This window comes from Mastomys coucha, unplaced genomic scaffold, assembly GCF_008632895.1.
Source record: "Mastomys coucha isolate ucsf_1 unplaced genomic scaffold, UCSF_Mcou_1 pScaffold1, whole genome shotgun sequence".
Lineage (NCBI taxonomy): Eukaryota > Metazoa > Chordata > Mammalia > Rodentia > Muridae > Mastomys > Mastomys coucha.
In genome coordinates, this window is record NW_022196891.1 from 47,325,873 (window position 1) to 47,345,236 (window position 19,364).

General features: G+C 39.9%; 1 protein-coding gene across 3 annotated transcripts in view; it reads right to left on the reverse strand.

Moving 5' to 3' along the window:
- The window catches only part of Hmcn1 (hemicentin 1), a 473,399-nt gene that overhangs the window by 39,004 nt on the left and 415,031 nt on the right, over positions 1-19,364 (reverse strand). For all 3 annotated transcript variants that reach the window (XM_031384523.1, XM_031384530.1, XM_031384516.1), the window contains 12 exons: positions 18,777-18,967; positions 16,310-16,523; positions 14,338-14,472; positions 13,347-13,537; positions 11,382-11,463; positions 8,758-9,027; positions 7,935-8,105; positions 7,631-7,801; positions 3,202-3,372; positions 2,658-2,828; positions 2,051-2,221; positions 1,758-1,928 (listed from right to left, as the gene is read on the reverse strand). In XM_031384523.1, coding sequence (XP_031240383.1) covers positions 1,758-1,928; positions 2,051-2,221; positions 2,658-2,828; positions 3,202-3,372; positions 7,631-7,801; positions 7,935-8,105; positions 8,758-9,027; positions 11,382-11,463; positions 13,347-13,537; positions 14,338-14,472; positions 16,310-16,523; positions 18,777-18,967 — 2,109 coding nt within the window. The remainder of the gene's footprint in view (positions 1-1,757; positions 1,929-2,050; positions 2,222-2,657; positions 2,829-3,201; positions 3,373-7,630; positions 7,802-7,934; positions 8,106-8,757; positions 9,028-11,381; positions 11,464-13,346; positions 13,538-14,337; positions 14,473-16,309; positions 16,524-18,776; positions 18,968-19,364) is intronic.

Here is a 19,364-nt window from a genome sequence, read left to right on the forward strand (position 1 = left end):
GAGAGAGAGAGAGAGAGAATGAGAGAGAACTAAAACACAGTATCTTCTTGGCTTTAAAACATGTTTTGGAATAGGGACTTATTTTTTCACTTAAATTGCTAACTTACAATTTATGTATATTTAATATGGATAATGTGTTGTTTTAAAATATATATATATCAAGGGAAAGACAAAATTAGCCAGTTAGAATATTTGTCACCTCATCACCTACTGTTTTCATTGTGACAATACTTAAACCTATTCTCTTATCACTGGAAGAATAATGCATAGTTCCGGGGAAATTGAACATGGAAACAGACACAGCAGAACAGAGGTTACCAGGGGCCAAGGGTGAGGGCAGAGGCCTGGGGGCATGCTGCTCAGGGCTACGAACTTAGAGAAGAGGAATACAGTTGCGCAGAACTGGTCATTACTCTTAGTAATACAAACCTGTGATTTTTTTGTTTTGTTTTGTTTTTTGTTTTTTGAGACAGGGTTTCTCTGTGTAGCCCTGGCTGTCCTGGAAGTCACTCTGTAGACCAGGCTGTCCTCAAACTCAGAAATCTGCTTGCCTCTGTCTCTCAAGTGCTGGGATTAAAGGTGTGCGCCACCACTGCCAGGCAAACCCTTGTTCTTTTTATCTACTGTTTCCATGTGTAAAACAGGGAAAGATCTCACCAATAAAATACCATTTAATCCTTGTTACAGATCACTTCCAGCATAAATATGATATATTGTCCAGTCTAAATCATTGTGTGTCCTCATGTGTGGGTGGTATATATGTATGTATGTATGTATGTATGTATATATGCATGTATGTATGTATTACTCCCTTTGAAGTTGGGAGGTATCAGCAGGTTTGAGCTATAGCTAGAGCATTCTTTATTGTATATATCTATCAGATAATAATTAACTTGTAAAAAAATTGATAACTATATTACAATTTTGACAGCATTGTAAAATTCATACCAAAACAATCTGATAAAAGGACAGATACAAAAATGTTCCTCTTTCCTTGGTCCTAAGCAGAGGAGAGAGAGACTTGGTGGGCAGGGTTGTTATTTTCAATTTTCTGGATGATTCTTGACAAGCATGGCTTCTATGTTAACCGGGGAGCTTGAGTCCTGGCACTGAAACAGATGTTTCCTCCATCTGGCTACCTGGTTGAGTTCCTGAAAATCTTGTCCGACTCTGGGAAGCAAACTGTCCATCTATCTGGACTAGGAAACACATTATCTGAAGCCAGAACTGTTCTCTTCCTCTAGGAAGGCATCTCAACTCCCGTGACCCTTTGTGCATAGAGCATGCTTACTGAGCAGCTGGGGAGTAGACATCCTTGCAGTTTGTCTAGTTCTATATAAAAGTCTCAACATAAATCATTCTCACCCTGTCAAGGGGGGCCGTGTCCATTTTCAGGGACATTTTATTTCTTAAGAAAATTTAAGAAAACTTAAGGTCCAATAGTTTTCCCATTTTAACAATATGGAACTCTCAATGTTGGCCTCCCTATCATCTTTAGAAATCTGTCCTCTGACACAAGGAAGCCCCAAGGCGTGAGCAGAGCCAAAACCCAGCAGTCAACACTCTTAAAGGCGGAAGGGAGCACATTCTTAAAAATGACAACTCCAGAGTTGTTTTATTAATTGTGGGCTCCAAATGATACATTTTTCTAATTTGTATGAAGCCTCTAAATTTGTGCTAGCAACTGTCTTGCTGAAGCACAGCTCGCTTACTTACCTGGACTTGCCTGCATGTTGAAGCACAGCTCGCTTACTTACCTGGACATGCTTGCATGTTGCATCTGGAAACCTGGGTGGCATCTCCTGGACAGGAACGGCCACTTTTAGATGGCACTGGGTTGTCACATAGCCGCTTTCGAGTCCTTTCACCTCCTCCACAAGAGACAGAACAATGGCTCCAGCTGTGCCATGTTCCCCAACTTCCATCCACTGAGAACAAGAATGGGACATTCAATATTAATGAATCAGCTTTAAAATCTTTGTGTAGGACACTCCTGACATGCAAGTGGCAAGGGGACAGCAAGGATCACTAAGTGAAGAGGTTCGCTCACCAGGACACATGTCAGTGTTGCACCTCTGGATCTGTGTATCTGGACCTCCACAGGCTCTTCCTCCGTTGGAGGGACGTGGATTATCACACGTGCGGTACCGCCTCATCTGCCCTCCATTGCACGTCCGGCTGCATGTCCCCCAGCCGCTCCAAGGGCTCCAGTTACCATGGGCTACAGTGTGAAATAATTTGACATAAAACAGAGCTCTAAAGTGAAGACATGAAAGAAACCATGACATTCATCCCCAAATCAAGGAGAACCCTTCAAGAAATAATCAGAAAGAAAATGAACCAATAAATGGGTATCTTTCCAAATCACCAAGTGATCTGGGTGATGTTTTCAACAGAGACAGAGAACATATGCTAATAATGATGGGATTCCCTTCAGTTGGTCTGATATTATATTTAAATTATCCCATGAGCTAGAGGTGATATGATAGATAGTCTCTACTCTCAAGGGGCAGAGACTGTAACTTCAGAACTCATTAAAACCAGACATTTCTTTGGCATTCCAAACTAAAGGTCAAAGATCGAACAACACAATAAGGACTGGAGGCCATAGCAAAGATTTAAGGAGGTAGCATGGGCTTGCTGTTTCCAACACTCACTTGGACAAGGGTCACTATTGCAGAAGTCACTCTGGACACCAGTCCCTTCACATTTGTTTCCTCCATACTGTGGCACTGGGTCAGAACAGTCCCTTGTTCTCTTCCTGGCCCCTCCTCCACAGGATACAGTACAGGCACTCCAACTGCTCCACATCGCCCACCTGCCATCCACTGGATTAACAGAGAATATGCTTGGTCACTACACAAAAAACATGGTCAGGGTGGCTGGGTGTAGAGGTGGCTCAGATAGTAAGTGCTTAGGGCTCTTTCAGAGGAGGTGAGTTTGGTTCTCAGCCGCCATGCTGGGTGGCTCACAGCCGCCTGTAAATTCAGAGCCTCTGACGCCTTCTGGCTTTTACAGGTACACACACACACACACACACACACACACACACACACACACACACACACACACACACACACACACACACACAAACATAAGTAGACCAGGTCAAACCATGGCCGTATTAAGGGGAATGACACTGTTGCATGAGAGGTAGATGTTAATTGGTTTAATGTAGTAACCTTACTTTACGTCTCTCACCTGGACAGTGTCTCTCGTTGCAGACTTGCATCTGCGTCTCTGCTCCACTGCAGTAGGCTCCACCAAATGATGGTGGCGGGTTGTTGCAAAGTCTTGTTCTGGTCTGACTGCCTTTTCCACAGCTTTTGCTGCACATACCCCAAGGCTGCCAAGCATTCCACACACCATGGACTACAAACACCAGAGACAGTTTCAAGCCACAGAACCATAGTTATTTAAACAACAAAATTATGCAAATAAATTAACTCCATAGTAAGTTAAAATTCCCACAACCTAAAATAACTAAAATTGAACCAAAAGAAATATAACTAATGATGTTCTTCTTTTTACATGTTTGGCTTTCAAAGGGATTTGTGTCCAGGGACATTCAGAAAGCTTAACTAAGGCCAAAATAAATGCTTACAATTATTCAAAGGAGGCCATTTTATTAAAATCAAATTTAATCAAGCCACCATATATAAACAGAACCCAAATGTTTAAACTTTTGCTAAGTACTTGTCCACATTTGGTGCCCTAGGGATGGTGGTGGAGACTAGAAGCAGCTAAGCAAGTCTGTCTAATAGATTGAGATGTGCTGTAGGTAACATGAAACTTTCAACAAGGCTATTTTGGATCTAACATTGCAAGAGTACATCTCTAAACATGGCCTGGCATCCTACTTATGCATGTTCTGGGATCTTTCGACAACAGGGTGATTTGCACAGGTCTAAGTCTTTGAACAGTTTTCTCCATTACATAATGTTCATGAATTAGAAATTCTGAATAACACACTCACCTACTTGTTAAACAACAGAAGCAAAACTGACCAGTAGTTTCCAAGGACTGCACTGAAGGGCTTCCTTTTGGTACCTAACACATTACGGCATCTGCCCACAGGCCTGGAGCAGCCTCACGCTTCCTACCAGGTGCTTGGGCTGAGAATCAGCACCATGCTTTCTCTTATGCAAGTGTCAGTATTGGGCTGTATTTTCTTTAAAGAACTTTCTAGATATGGTGCCCATAGAATATACTTCTTTGGTCACTAGCTTTACCAAAATATGAACCAAAAGAGGGGTTAAGACTTGAATCTCAGTATTCTCAACACAACTTATAAAAAGCTGCAAAATTAAAATCAACCAATAAGGTTATAATTTTAAAGAAAATATTAAAATCTTGCATTTTCTCATAATTAATTGATCTTTGATAAAGGTGACTACTTATTCTCCTTCTTTATAGATAGAGGCAAACATGATCACATAAGAATTTGTTCTAAGACAATATTTGACTAAACCTAAGAAACCTGGAGGGAGCATTTAAAACCTGGCCTGGAGTATGACGCTTACAGCTCTCAGCCATTGCTCTGCATACCCGGTGGCTTTGATATAGTTACATTTCAAGGATGTCCGTTAACCAAATCCAAACCTCTGACAACATAAGGATGCTTTATCAAAGGAGCCTAGAGTCGAGTGGTGTTTGTTATGTAATGTCTCTGTTTCTCCTCTATGCAAACAGATGCTTGAAACCCTCTTTGAAAAAGTTTGGTCTTTTTATATTTAATTCACAAAGAAATCCTAACAAAATTGACTTTTATGACACAAGATGCAGTAGAATTGAAAACCTTCTTTTATTTAGACAGATATGCCAAAAGAAAGAAAGAAACAAAAAGGAAAGAGAGAAAGAAAAAAAAATGAGAGAAAGAAGAAAGACAGTGTGAACCAGCATACAGACAATACCACATATGACATCACAGTATTCAGACAATACCACATACAACATCACAGGATTCAGACAATACCACATACATCATCACAGGGTTCAGACAATACCACATACAACATCACAGGATTCAGACAATACCACATACAATATCACAGGGTTCAGACAATACCACATACGACATCACAGGGTTCAGACAATACCACATATGACATCACAGGGTTCAGGCAATACCACATACAATATCACAGGGTTCAGACAATACCACATACAATATCACAGAGTTCAGACAATACCACATACAATATCACAGGGTTCAGACAATACCACATACATCATCACAGGGTTCAGACAATACTACATACAACATCACAGGGTTCAGATGATACTGAAAACGTCCCAAAGAGCTAAATCAAATCATGAACAAAGCACAAGTAGAGAGGAGCTGCTAAAGAAGAATTCAAGGCACAGTAAGTTCATTTGATGTAATAGGTGGAAGCTCTTTGCAGAGCAGCAGGGACCAGGGCTAGGAGAAGACACTCTAGAAAAGATGCGGAGTCTGAGGGGCACGCAGCCTTAGAGGCAAGAGTTTTGGGTTCTGTGTGCTAGGCTTCAATACTCAGGGCGTTCTGAAACTTCCAAAACCAAATCCAGGATATGTTGAGGATAACAATAGATAAATTAACAGTGTATTATTAATGCCCTGGATTATACTTGATTAATTACACTACCAAAAAAATCAATCAATAAAGAAACAACAAGCAAAAAGTTCTTTGCAATAGGAAGCAATAACAGATGTACAATATTTAACAGAAGAATTAATATTTTATGAAAAGCATAAAAGTAATGGATGCATGCAATAAGCAAGTATGTGCTAGCACTAGTGGGTGAAGACTAATAGAATGCTTATCTAGCTGTAAACTATCCTTGCACATACATACGCTAAGGGGAAATAGCAGTGCCTGCTAGTGTTTGCGGTACCCTATTGCCTCAGTGGTGGGTATCTACCCATGGGAGTGGCATTACTAAAAAACAGTAAAACAATAAAACACCAAGCAAAAATTATAGTAAACAATAGCTACCAAGCATGTAGGGTACACTGATATTTATTTTAATCCAATTGCAAACACCCTTTAGACTTTAATTATATAATTTCATTAATAATACACCTGACAGATGGCATACAAGTTCTCTAATTAGGTATTCATATTTCTTTTTAAGACTAAAGCAAACCCTTGGCTTTTTATTATGTTAAAGACTTCGGGGTAGTGGTTTTTCCCTGTCTGCCTGTCTGCCTGTCTGTCTATTTTTGGGAAAGATTTTAGGTATGTAGATTATAGATTATTACCACTACTCACACATTAGTACCTTCTTTAGTGAAAACCAAACTTCTGGACTGGTACTGAAGATCCAAATATATAGACTTGGGGATCATAGCAGGCTTGGATCAGATCTTCAGCTCTGTTTTACTAACCATTCAACCTTAGTTAATGAATTAATTACTACATTTCCATCACTTTATAAATGTTTGATTCATGTGCACAAGACATAATAGCTGGTTTAGTGACTCTCCTTTTGAATATTTTCTCAGTTTTGTTCTATCAATCCTCTCTTTTGAGTTTATTCAGTATACTTATCAATATTAAAAATTACTCCCTACTTAATGTTCTATTTGTATTCACTAGAATACTTCATATTCCACCCAATAAAGTGCTTAGAAATTATAATATCTTCAAATAAAAAGTACACATAAACATTGTCTAGAGTCTAGGTGAATGAATGGATGAATGAATGAATGAATTGGTTCCTGACTCATCCTCCTTCTCTTCTACATGGTCTTTCCTAAAGGTCCAACAAGGAGTCCAGTCCCTTGATGTCCTACATGAGGATGTCACTCATGCTGCTCCCAGTGTGCTCACCAGCTAGATTTAGTTCAGTTCAGACAAAAACATGAGACAAACTGAACTCGAACATAGTTATTTCTCAGCAGCTGAAATGAATCTCAGAGTAGAGGAACTTTTCCACTCTGAGGTCTGAGATTACAAGGCCACCGTGAGCCACCAGTTGCCTGTCATCATTTTTTCCACACATGGTAAGAATTTAATGGAGAATTAAGCCAAAGAGAATATTAGTGGAGATCAGAAATGGCCAACACACTAGTAGAAACACTGGACAAATCCTTGCATCCAATTATACCTGAATGAAGAATTTTTTTTTGTTTATTTAAGTTGAGTTCTGTCACTTGAATCTGAAAGAGGTATGCAATCCTAAGTAAGCAACAACAGGACGCCCAAGCATCTGGCAAGGCGCTCATCGGCAAGGTCGACAGGTGAGATGGTCAATGCCATGCTGCTAGAATGCTCCTTGCCAGTGGCACAGTTCTTTTTAACCCCTCTGAGCTCATTTCCTTCCTTCAAAATGGGTGACTAGATTACATGCCACCTTAAGAACTCATCATCTTTCAGTATATGAGTTCCTATATACTTAAGTTTCTGTGCATACTTAAAAATACACCAAGTACAGGGCCACTTTCCTGCTCATTTAAGTGAGATGTTTTACTGTGATCCTGTCATTCCTTCACAAGGCTCTTTATGAGACAGGAAAACAACAGAGAGTGAACATGTTCCTGAAAATAGAAGCCATAACATCTTTTCACAGTGAAGGAAAAAGGAATCTTGATTCCATGGTAGGAGTTAACATGCTAAACCTCTGCTGGTGTCTGGTGGATCCTCACCTGGGCAAGGCCTGATGTTACACATGATGGTTTCCACAGCTTGCCCCTCACATGGTTGCCCACCATGCTGAGCTGCTGGGTTGTTGCAAGTTCTCGTCCTAGTTTGGTTGCCATGCCCACAGCTTCTTGAGCATTCTTCCCAGAAACTCCATTCAGACCAGTGACCATCCACTACAGGGAAGAAAAACCATCACACTGTTAGCTAAAGTCAAATGTCAAGTACTAACCCGAGGCAGGCACAAGGTAGGGAACATAACTTAGTGTCTATTAAACACCTGCTTACGCACTGAATGCAGAAGTATACCTGGACACAACTTATTTTGACAGTGGCGCACTTCTGAATCTGACCCTTGGCATGGCCTCCCTCCATTGGCTGGGGGTGGGTTGTCGCACAGCCGGTTCCTCTTTTGGATGCCTTTTCCACAGGTGACACTGCAGGGCCTCCAGACAGACCACAATGAAAACCCACCATGCACTGCAAACAGAACATTGTAGGTTGTCTCAGGTTCACAAGTGAAAGTTTCTAAGAATAATTTCATTGAAGTTACATACTGAGTAGAGAGCTGAGTGTGATTGCTGGGGAGCAGCTATGAAAACTTTCCCTTAGGGGTAAAATTAATATCTAGAAGAGAGACTATAATTCAGTCAATGAAATCCCCTCTCAGATCCTTTGCGGAGTCATGTGGTTGTGGCTATGGGAAGAACAAGAGATGAAGAAATTCACATACTGCTTACCGTGTGTGTGTGTGTGTGTGTGTGTGTGTGTGTGTTTGTGTGCATGTGTATGTGGTTGTGTGTATGTGAGTGTGTGTGTGTGTGCATGTGTATGTGGTTGTGTGTATGTGAGTGTGTGTGTATCTTTCTATCATTTCTATCTTATCTATCTTATCTCTCTCTCTATCTATCTATCATCTTTGTCTCTCTATATAATATATATTTCTCTCTATATATGATATATATCACTTTCTGAACATTTTTGCTTAGTTTTCAAGGAAAGTTTACTTTAGGATTCTGGATGATTAGCATGGCATTTGAATACTCTAAACTGTGTTGTTTTAATCTCATTAGTTGGTAAACTGTTAGGAGACTGGGAATCTGAGCTGTCTTGAGTTCCATTTCCTACTTACCCTGGACTATGACAGGCACTCTGACCAGGACAGAGCCCATCAAGTTTCGGGCAACACACTCATATTCAGAGGTATCTTCCTTGTGAGCAGCAGCGATGTATAATGAGCTGTTAGGCAGCATGGTAAGTCGGTTATCCCAGGGGATGGGGTGCCCTTGGCGGGACCATGTGATGCTTGGCTGTGGTTCACCAGTGGCTTGGCAATCCAGTATGACTCTGCCACCAGCATCCACAACAGTTTCCACTGGCTCAAGAGTGATAACAGGAGAACCTGTGAAGGAAGTCGATACTGGGTCTTGGTTGTTAAGGGGCTAGGTTAAGATTTTATCCTACAAAATGTGGTGACTTCATTTTGAAAGGAATTTTGCCATGGAGTAGAATGGATTAAAGAAAAGACCTGATAAGCTGGGCAGGAAAGTCTGTGTTTGGGTAACTCAGTAACATACAGAAGAAAGGAGATCCGACAGGAGGCGGGTGAGAAGTGGGTGGTGATTTGTATTGTTTTAGGACATTGACCTCATGTGAGACACTCATGTGAGCAATCCTAGATAGCAGGTGGAGTCAGGAGAGTGCACATAGGAATTTCAAAAGCAATGTCAACAAGGAATGTGGCTCTGTCTTTCATAACTCATGAGATCGCTTCAAAAGGGAGAGAAGCACCATCTGAGATGATGAAACAGAGAGTGTAGGAGGGAATTAAGAGATGGACATAAGGCTGGTTTATGAATGATACAGAGAACTGACCTCTGAAGAGTTAAATACAAAGAAATGGGAATCCTGATATGAAAAGAAGGAGTTTCAGGAGGAGGGAGAGGCTGCCAGCATCTGGGCAGGGTCAGCAACCCAACCGAAGTTCCTGGAAAGGACCAGATGCACGAGGAGTTGAATGTAGCTGCTGGCAGGATGCTTATCTCTATATTGTTGTGCTTGTTTGTAAAATTAGCTTGAAAACTGTGTTTTCAAAACTGAGGAGGGTAATTTCAGGGAGAAGATATCACCATTTTGTGAGAGACACAGCATGGAGATAGGTTTGGTAGTTTTATGACTTAGAAAGGATGCTTGACCTCAGGGGAGAGGGTGGTCCTTCATAAAGTCTCTAGTATTTGCTAAAAACTAAGCTCTCCTTTCCCCCCAAAGAATCTCAGATGACATTGTTGTTGAGTAAGGGAGCAGAGGGCAGCAAAGACATTGAAGAAAAAGAGAACCGTGCGATGACCACACAGGGTTGTTGAGGTTAAATTGAGTGGTGGCTGACTTAGAGAGAGAAGAGAGGCATCAGCGACTTCTCCATGGTGGCAGCCTATTTTATATAGACACAAGCATACCTTACTATCTAAAGCATAAAACAAAATGGAAGCAAACACATTTTGTTGTAACACTTGTATGTGAGTGTTGTTTTTAATAAGAGTTACTGACATGTTTTGAGAAAAGACATTTTCTCATCTTAGCTCTGCTGTCTCAGCAAGTACCAAGCACCATATAGAACTGTACGTAGCATATAGAACTGTATGGAGCATATAGAAATGTACGTAGCATACAGAACTGTACGTAGCATATAGAAATGTACGTAGCATATAGAACTAAACAGCAATATAAGCTGCTGTTTCAATCACGCATATCACTATAGAAATGGTCATTGCTTTCACTTACTTCCATATATCTAGATAACATTATGTATTTGCAAACTGACATTATATCTGGTTTATCATGCACACTAAGTATGGATAAAGTTACTGAATAAGCTTGTGTGCTCCTGATACCATGACCAAAAAAAGTATGCAGTTAAACTTATACTCTTGATTTAGATACTATGGACATTTTTGATGTCTATAAAGCTAGAATGTAATATAATATACCATGTATACATATTTCAGGTTAAATGAAGCACATCATTTACATAATCATCCATCAAATACAAGCATTTCTTCTGAATGAAAACACCACTCTGTGCTTTGAGCTTAATGTCAATAGTATTTTTGGCCTTTTCATGTTAGGGATTGAAAGGATTCAGTGTCAAGATTTATGTGTTAGCTGACCTGATGACGTTTCTCCTGACTTAGGTCAGCAGAGCCTGTTGTGCTCCTCTGGTTTAGGAAGCTCTGCCTGCTGATGGCATCCGAGGGACTCCATGAAGAGCAAATGCTCCAATCTGAAGATACAGCTATTTCATGAAAGAGGGCTTCTGCCAGTCCACCTGGATGCTTTCTGAGTGCCTTTAAATTACTCTCCAGTTTTAATATATTTTTTCCTCTTATTGAAAATATTTTTTCTCTCACACAATATATTTAGTACATATTTTAAAAGCGTATAAAATGCCATCTTTGAAAGCAGTGGCAAGATTCTGGTAAACCACAGAGGGCACTCACTGTTGTCAAAAGGTTCTGCCACCAAGATACTGTGACTTAAAACTGCGGGTGTCAGATAAGAGCGGGAAAGGAATGTGTGGAAGCACATTGGGGTTGTGCTTCATGGCACATGTCTGCTCCCATGTCTCCAGGAAAGGGAAATGGACATACTATGAAAGCTGCTGTTCAAAATACATGTTGCAGGTTTAAAGGAAACAGTCATTCTCCAGTAGACAACAGTCCTGCTGTGTGTTGGCTGGAGACTGAGAGAAGAGCTTACTTTGCAGAGTCAGGCTCATGCTGCGCTCCACCACTCCAGCCTCATTGGCAGCCACGCATGTATAGTCACCAGCATCTTCATTCTACAGAAGTAAGTGTGCTGTGAGAACAGAGGTCTGTAGGGCACATCCCCTTTTCAATAGGATAGTTCATTTGGAATTTAAATTTTGGGAAAGCATTTTAAAGAAAATAGCACACCCACCCATGTCTACCCTCATAGCTAGGTTAAAAAATGAGAGGAAGAGAAGTGAAGGAAAAAGAAATTCCAAAATTAAAACATTTTATATAATATTGAGTCCCAGGAAATCTAAGTAAAAATGGCATCATTTCATTACCACCTCTTAAAAACTATGAAAGAAAAATGTAAATGGTATGATCATGGCCATCTCAGAATCCATTAAACTAGCCACAAAGGATTAACCAATACTGAGTTCTTTCTAATTGGAGTTTTTGAAAATGTATCAAGCTGGGTTCATAGGGAGTTTGAAATTAAGGAAAGTGAAGAATGAATCTAGTTGTAATAATACATTATAATCGTTCATAAATTTATACATATATAACACAGAAAATGTGCTATTTGAATTTTACTTATTTACAATACCATATATAGGCTTAGCTTGAAGTTTTAATATTTAATACATATGGGAGCTTCTAGTGGGCAGCTGGAAATGGGATTGGGAAGACTCCAGGCTGATGCCACAGGTTTAGGACTATGAAGTTGTATAATTAAAAGACCTTGTGCATTAATAATGGTATTCAAAGAAGTCTTGAAAGTTTGAGAAATATTAATTGTGTAGAAGGAAGAGGCAGCCATGAAGTACAGACAATATGACATTGATTAAAACTAGAAAAATTGAAAGACCAAGAAAGTCCCACTGGATTAGGCAATGATGTGTTTCAATTGTTTTTAATTAATTAAATATGAAAGAACATTAAAGAGCTCACCAAGTGTGAGTTAAGAAGCTACTCTAGGGAAGAAGTATTTAGGTGAATCGTGTCTTTATTCTCCTTTCTGAATACTGAAACATGATCAGAGCCTTGCATATTTATTAGTTTCCTGATGAAATCTATCCTATAGCTTACTTATAACCATGTTTTTAACATTTCGATGTTCTTGTTCTAAAATAGATTTGAGAAGTTTATCTCCTAACAGTAGATAATAGATGAATGATTGGGAAAAACCCACAAAATTGTTTTATTGCCCATACTTATTTGCAAGAGCAAGAGTATCAACTTACATTATTCCTTCATAGTTTCAGAAGACCTTAGTTGGGGGATGAAGTAATGGTGTCCATATATACAAGGCTATACTACTCATCACAGTAAAGGACAGAATTCTGTTATCTGTGACAAGGCAGACAGAACTGGAAATCGTTATGATAAGTGACATATGCCAGGCACAGGAAAAGAAGTACTGTGTGATTCCATTCCTAGGTGGGATAGACAAGGCTGAGAGTCAGATGGTGGGATAGACAAGGCTGAGAGTCAGATGGTGGTGACAAGGCTGAGAGTCAGATGGTGGGATAGACAAGGCTAAGAGTCAGATGGTGGTTACCAGAGACTTGGGGCATGAGCTGGAGAGAGTGGTGGGAAAACCACAATGAATGGGTACTGAGTTATGGTTAGTCAACATGAAAGACTCTGGTATTTTATTACATAGTAAAATAAATTCAGATAAAATTAAAAAGCTAGAGGAATAATTTTGAAGATCTCTACCATAACATCTGATAAACATTTAATTTGGACATAGGTGGAAACACATGCTAATATATATATACATGTATATATATATATATATCAGTTAAAACATACATTTAAAATATGGCATTAAAATTAAAAGGAGGAATAGGCTAGCTTTGATTTCATGATTTGCATAGGACTGGAGAAGAAACTTTTCTCATCTATGAATGGCACTGGCACAGGGCACCAAAGTGTTGATGGTGCCAACAACTCCAGTGAGACTTACCACAGTACCGTAGATGGCCAAAGAGCCATTACCCAGTTGTCGGATTCTGTGGCTAATCTCTATGTCAACCCCCTTGCGGCTCCATTGGATGGTTGGGGCAGGGTCTCCTTTTACCTCGCAGTTTAGGATTGCGTTACCGCCGAGTGGTTCAATCCAGTTAGAAGGGTAATCACCTTTGAAGACTGGGGGCTCTAGGAAATACCATAAGACAGGCAGGGAGGAAAAGCAGGTGCTGACACTTTATAACTTTTGATACGTGTAGGCATATAACTTAGCAGTGAGTGAAAAGCCATCTTAAAATGTTCTGGATTTTCAAAGTCATCACTCTTGCTAACCCCTAGTAATGCTGGCAACTTTAGCCCTTGTGTGGAGGTAATGCACTTCATGTCAAATGGCCTCTTTAATATATTTACTTTTTCCTTGTACATGTGCGTGTTTGTAAATGCTTGTGTGTGTGTTGTGCATGTGTGTGTGTTGTGCATATGTATGTGTGTAAGTGCTTGTGTGTGTGTTGTGCATGTGTGTGTATCGTGAACATATGTGTCTGTAGGTGTTTGTGTGTGTGCAGGCCCAAAGTTGATGCTGTATGTCTTCCTCATTCACTCACCAATTTATTTATTGATGTAGAGTCTCTTTTTGAACCTAGAACTCACCAATCCCAGCTAGTCTGGCTATCTAGCATTCAATTCCCCAGGGTCTCTTGTCTGTCTTCTTGTGCTGGACGTGTAGGTGGCTGACACATCTACTTAGGTTTTACAAGGGTTTGGGGCATCCAAACTCACGTAAATGACAATCCCTCTATCCACAGAGCAATCTCTGCAGCCCCTGTTTACCTTTCAGCTGAAACTCATGTTTTGTTTTTTCCTTATGAATCTATACATGTTTGGACATTGGGATAACAAACTGCAGTCATGCTGTATTACTTCATAGTGAGAAAACAAAGTTTCATTATGAATAAATCACAAAGGGAAAATGGAACATCTTCACCTACCTTTTACATAAACAAACCCAATCGCTTTCACAAAGCCAACACTGTTCTCCGCTGTACACACGTAAGTGCCTGAGTCCTCTTTTGACACCTTCTCAATAACAAGTTCACTGTGTCCATTGACGCTGTCAAAGTGGGCTGAGGAAACAGATTAGGAAACAACACAGATGCCTCTCAGTGACCTAGGAAAATGTCCCAGCAGTGTAATATTTTGCAGGTTAGATTTATGAGCAAGTCAGCAATTGAACCGTAACTGAACAAGAGGGCCCTTACCACAGAGCCACCCTTGAGCTATTTACTGTGTCTATAGACAACTCATTGGAAGAACCAAAAACAGCCCACGGAACAGGAAAAGAGAATGAAAACAAACATCTCTCCACAGTTTTTTAAAGTGCCTCTTTCATCTCGGCCTGTCGCTTAAATCAGCCTCATGGTTGCTCTGAGTTTCAAAAACCTTTCATTCAGAAATATGGCATTTTCCATTCCATTTATCTCACCCCCAGTTCTCTTCCCAAACAATTTACATCAATGGTGGGAACACCTTTTCAGTTGTAATCCAACTGACTTGGCAGGTTGAGGGAAAATCATGAAAACACATCCCTGGTGGGTAATAACAACACAATGATCAAATCTATAATAACTTACATTTCTCAATAAATCAGAAAGGCTGAGGATGCAAATATTTACAAAGGCAGCTAAAATATTTGAATGAGAGCATAATATGAGCATGCTAATTAATTCAGAATCTAACTTAGAAGCTGCCATCTGATTATGTATGGCTTCTTGTATGCATTGTCTCACTTAATTTTAAAGAACCCATCAGTTATATTAGGTGGGAAATAGGCTTTTAAGTTTAAATGCCAGAATTAGTTCTGTGCCTTCAGAAAAGAGTTCTGATTTAGATATTGCTTTTCTTTATAAGGTAATAGTATGTAAACACTAAGATGATATAGTTGATGAATTTCAGCCATTCACATAACTGATCATGACAGAAAAATCTCAAGCTATAACTGCTTCTCTAGCAGAGCATTTGGTAGATGCAAGTCAGAAGTGTAAAGTCAGGACAGCTACTCACTCCTCATGGAGTGTTTATACTCGTTATTGATGACATCTTTGGTGATGAAAACAAGCAAGTGTATATATATATATATACACATGTGTGTGGCAACAATGAAAAGAAAACCATGAATTTGAAAGAGAACAAGGAGGGATATAGGGGAGTGTTTGGAGGGAGGAAAGGGAGAAGTGATAGTCTCAAACACACACACACACACAGAGAGAGAGAGAGAGAGAGAGAGAGAGAGAGAGAGAGAGAGAGAAATAGACACATGTCTTCCAGGGATGAGTGCTCTTTGCTTAGGCACTACTTTAACACAATGCACAGTGGCACAGTGGCTAGAAACTTGATGTGTCAACTGACTTTTTCATTTCTGATGTTCATTCACTGTGTTCTAGAAGATGAATGAATCTGCAGATACCTAGCAGCAGCCCCTGTGCCCTCTGGTCAGCAATGCAGGGGTCCATCAGAGGGAAGTGTAGATGCCTAAGATTTAATACTGGTTGCTTTCAGGGAGAGGCTTTTTGTTGCTGTTTTATTTATGACATAGGATTTATTGTTTTGTGATCCATTTCAAAAAGAATGAAGAGTAAGTCTGTACTGGAGAAAAGCACATTACTTTACAGAATTAAATTTTTGGCTTTATTTATTTGCTTAATTTAGTGATCACTCCTCAAATAGCAGAGGCTGGCCTCTAGCTCACCAAGTAGTTGGAGATGACCTTGAACTCCTGATTCTCCTGCCTCCATCTCTCAAGTAAGGGGAGTGCCTGTGTTTTCCTGTTCCCAGCCATTTCACAGAAGAGAAAGAGTCAACTCTGTGCTTGTGGCTCCTCAGTGGCCTCCCAAGAGGATGGAGAGACCAGGCCAGGCTGTGAACAGGTGCCTGCACTCACAGCTGAATAGTTAAATCACCAACCTGGAATTATATTGTTGTTGAAGGTCCATGTTAGTTTGGGCAATGGGATGCCAATGGCTTTACAACGTAACCGTAGCTGTTCTCCTTTATTTAATGACAGGTCTCCAGGAAGTTCCGTGAAAGTGGGAAGGGCATGAACAGTCAGGGTCACAGTATGTGTATCTTCACCAGCAGCATTGTTAGCGACACATGTGTAGGTGCCAGAATCTTCCAGCTAAATAAACAAAGTTTTCCAAGTATCAATATATGACAACCTCCTACATAATGCACACAACATTCCAGCACCTGCTCCCCCAAGGAACGGTTCCACCACTCTTTCCTGGTGGGGATTTACATTTCCATCTTTCAGCACAAACATCACATTAGACTTTGCATTTTATCTTAGTTTAATTATAAAGTATAGAAGCTTAAGCATAAACTCCATATCACATAGAACTGGAACAGTTTATTTCATAAGACCTTAGAAAACATCACAGGGTCAGCGGCTCTGCAATGTAGTAAAGAAACAAAGGACCCCAAAGGCTGTTGGTATCTTGACAACATAGTAGGTCTTCAGGGTAAAATGACCAGAGACCAAAACCATCAGAGGATACTGTGGGATGAGTCTCCCCTGCTGAGTCCAATGGCCAACTTCATCACTTGCTAGGCTTGACCTACTGGACACTGAATTGAGTTGGAGGGTCTTCACTTGGGTGTCACTTTGGTAGCTTCCCAGCTGACATCCTAGTTACTCCTTCTCCATCCTTTGTTGTGTTTTCCCCTTAATGTCAATGTCTTCATGTTGACTCATGAGGGATTCAGCCTTTGGTCCTCCTATAGTCTCTCTCTCCCTCTCTCTGGTCTCAAACCCTTGAGGATCTCATCTAGTGTCTCAGCTTTAAATGCCACTCACAGGCTGATGATGTGCAGTGTTTGAAATCCAGATCAAACTTGTAGCAACACTGAACGTGTTCCTATTTCTGTTTGGATAACTAGTTGATATCCGAGGGCTGCAGCTATAATGGAGAAGCCAGGGAACTGGCAGTGCTCCTTCCCTTGCCTCTGTAGCCATCCCTACATTCATTGATGGCTCTGCTATCCTCCTCATTGCTCAGACTTTCTGACTTGTGTACCTGGTGTTGTCTCCATTTTTCTCTGATTTTTCAGTTATTCTCTTTCTTTGCTCTTAGAGCCTGCTGGTTTCTCCACTATAACTGCCTCATTCTCACTTAAGTTCTTTGATGTTTCCCATTGCTTAAATAAAGCAGAGAAAAGGCACCTGATAAATATGGATTGAGTTGGTTGAATGTGTCCAGATGTACTGAGGTTATGTATCTATTGATAATTGTTTTGCCCTAGTCTAAAATATTAAGAATTTTTTTTACTGAAGCACCAAAAAATTGGAAATATAAAAATTATTACCATTCAGAATAGAAACAATCTAAATTTGGCTGCATGCTTTTTTCAAGAGGAAAGGTTAATGTTTCTTTACCTATATACCACTAACTGCCCCAGGATTTGACTACTTAGGTTAAAAGTCTGTTTTTTATTGAAATCAAGTATTAAAACATCTAGTTCATATATATTACTCACAAAAAGAATTTTACATATTACTGATATCTCCTGTCTGCTATGTGTAAGATGCTGTATTGATAGGATCTTTTAAATGTATCTATGACACTGTCTCCCAAATTTTAAACTTATTTCCTCAAGTCTCTTGAGGGTTAGGTGCATGGGTGGGGGGAGGGTGGGGGGGGGAACATCCTCTTGGAGACAGGGGAGAAGGTATGGGACGAGGAACAGTCAGAGAGCAGACCAGGAGGGATAACAACTACACTGTAAAAAAAATTAAATAATAATAATAATAACAACAACAACAACAACAACAACAATAACAACAATGATGCTAAAAAACTTATTTCCTCATTCATCTCCTTAAGGCCTAGAAGAGCAGTTGCAGATTTCCCCAATATGAAGACCCAGAAATTGAGCCATTTCTGCTTGGTGGCTATTGCTCTACAGATCCTGAACAGGATGCCTCTCATTTGTATAGCTCCATAGAGTTTCCATTTTTAAGTCAATTATTATACTGGGTTACTTAAAACCATACATAGAGAAAGGCACTCTTTTGACATTTTTCTTCATCATACTTAAATTCAAGGGAATGTCTTCCATCTTGTGATCCTGACACATAGTTATAAGCACCAAGAACAGCACGACCACTTAGAATCTTTTCCGATACAAATTTCCACGAAAGTAAAATGGTAACTTCAGGAGGAGGACACTTACTGGTTTCAGCCCTTTTGTTAAATACACTTCTAATTCCCAGGATATAAAATTAAATGCAAGAGCAATTAATCTTATGTTGAATTTATAAGAGTATTTCCTTTCAGTCTTAAAGGAAATACTTCCGAGCTAAGTTGCCAAAATGAAGAAGGTGAATCAGCCAGTTGGCTCTACAGTGTCTGCTCATGCCCGTTAAACTTACCACAACATTTTCCAAGATGAGTTCTCCATATGGCTGGGCAGTGTATTTCCCTGACAAGTTGGCTATAAGAACACTGTCTTTTTCCCAATGAATTGCAGGCATGGGGATTCCATCAGCAACGCATGGGAGAAGAGCTTGGGAGTTCTCATTGATGGTGTAGTGTACTTCTGTGCTTTGGATCCTAGGTGGGACTATGAAGAATTTAGACACAGTCACCCAGAAAATTGAGCTCATATTGAAAATCAACTCATAGAAAAATCCCTTCAAGGGTTTTTTTTTGTCATACTTTGCTAGGAGTATGGAAAAACAAACAAACAAACAAACAAACAAACAAACAGAAAAACCAAACCAACCAAACAAAACCCCATACCCCAAAGTATGAAATAGTCTATCATCTGAAAGCAACACATTCTCCTTCTCAAATAATATTTCTTATTCATTCTTTGAAAATATTATATTTGTACAATGTATCAATGTATATTAATTGGGTCCACTCATCTTCCCTTGTACAATGCCCTCTGCAACCCCTCCAATAAATCTTCCTCCAAACCTCATGTCCTCCCTACCCCTGCTTTTATGGAAAATAGA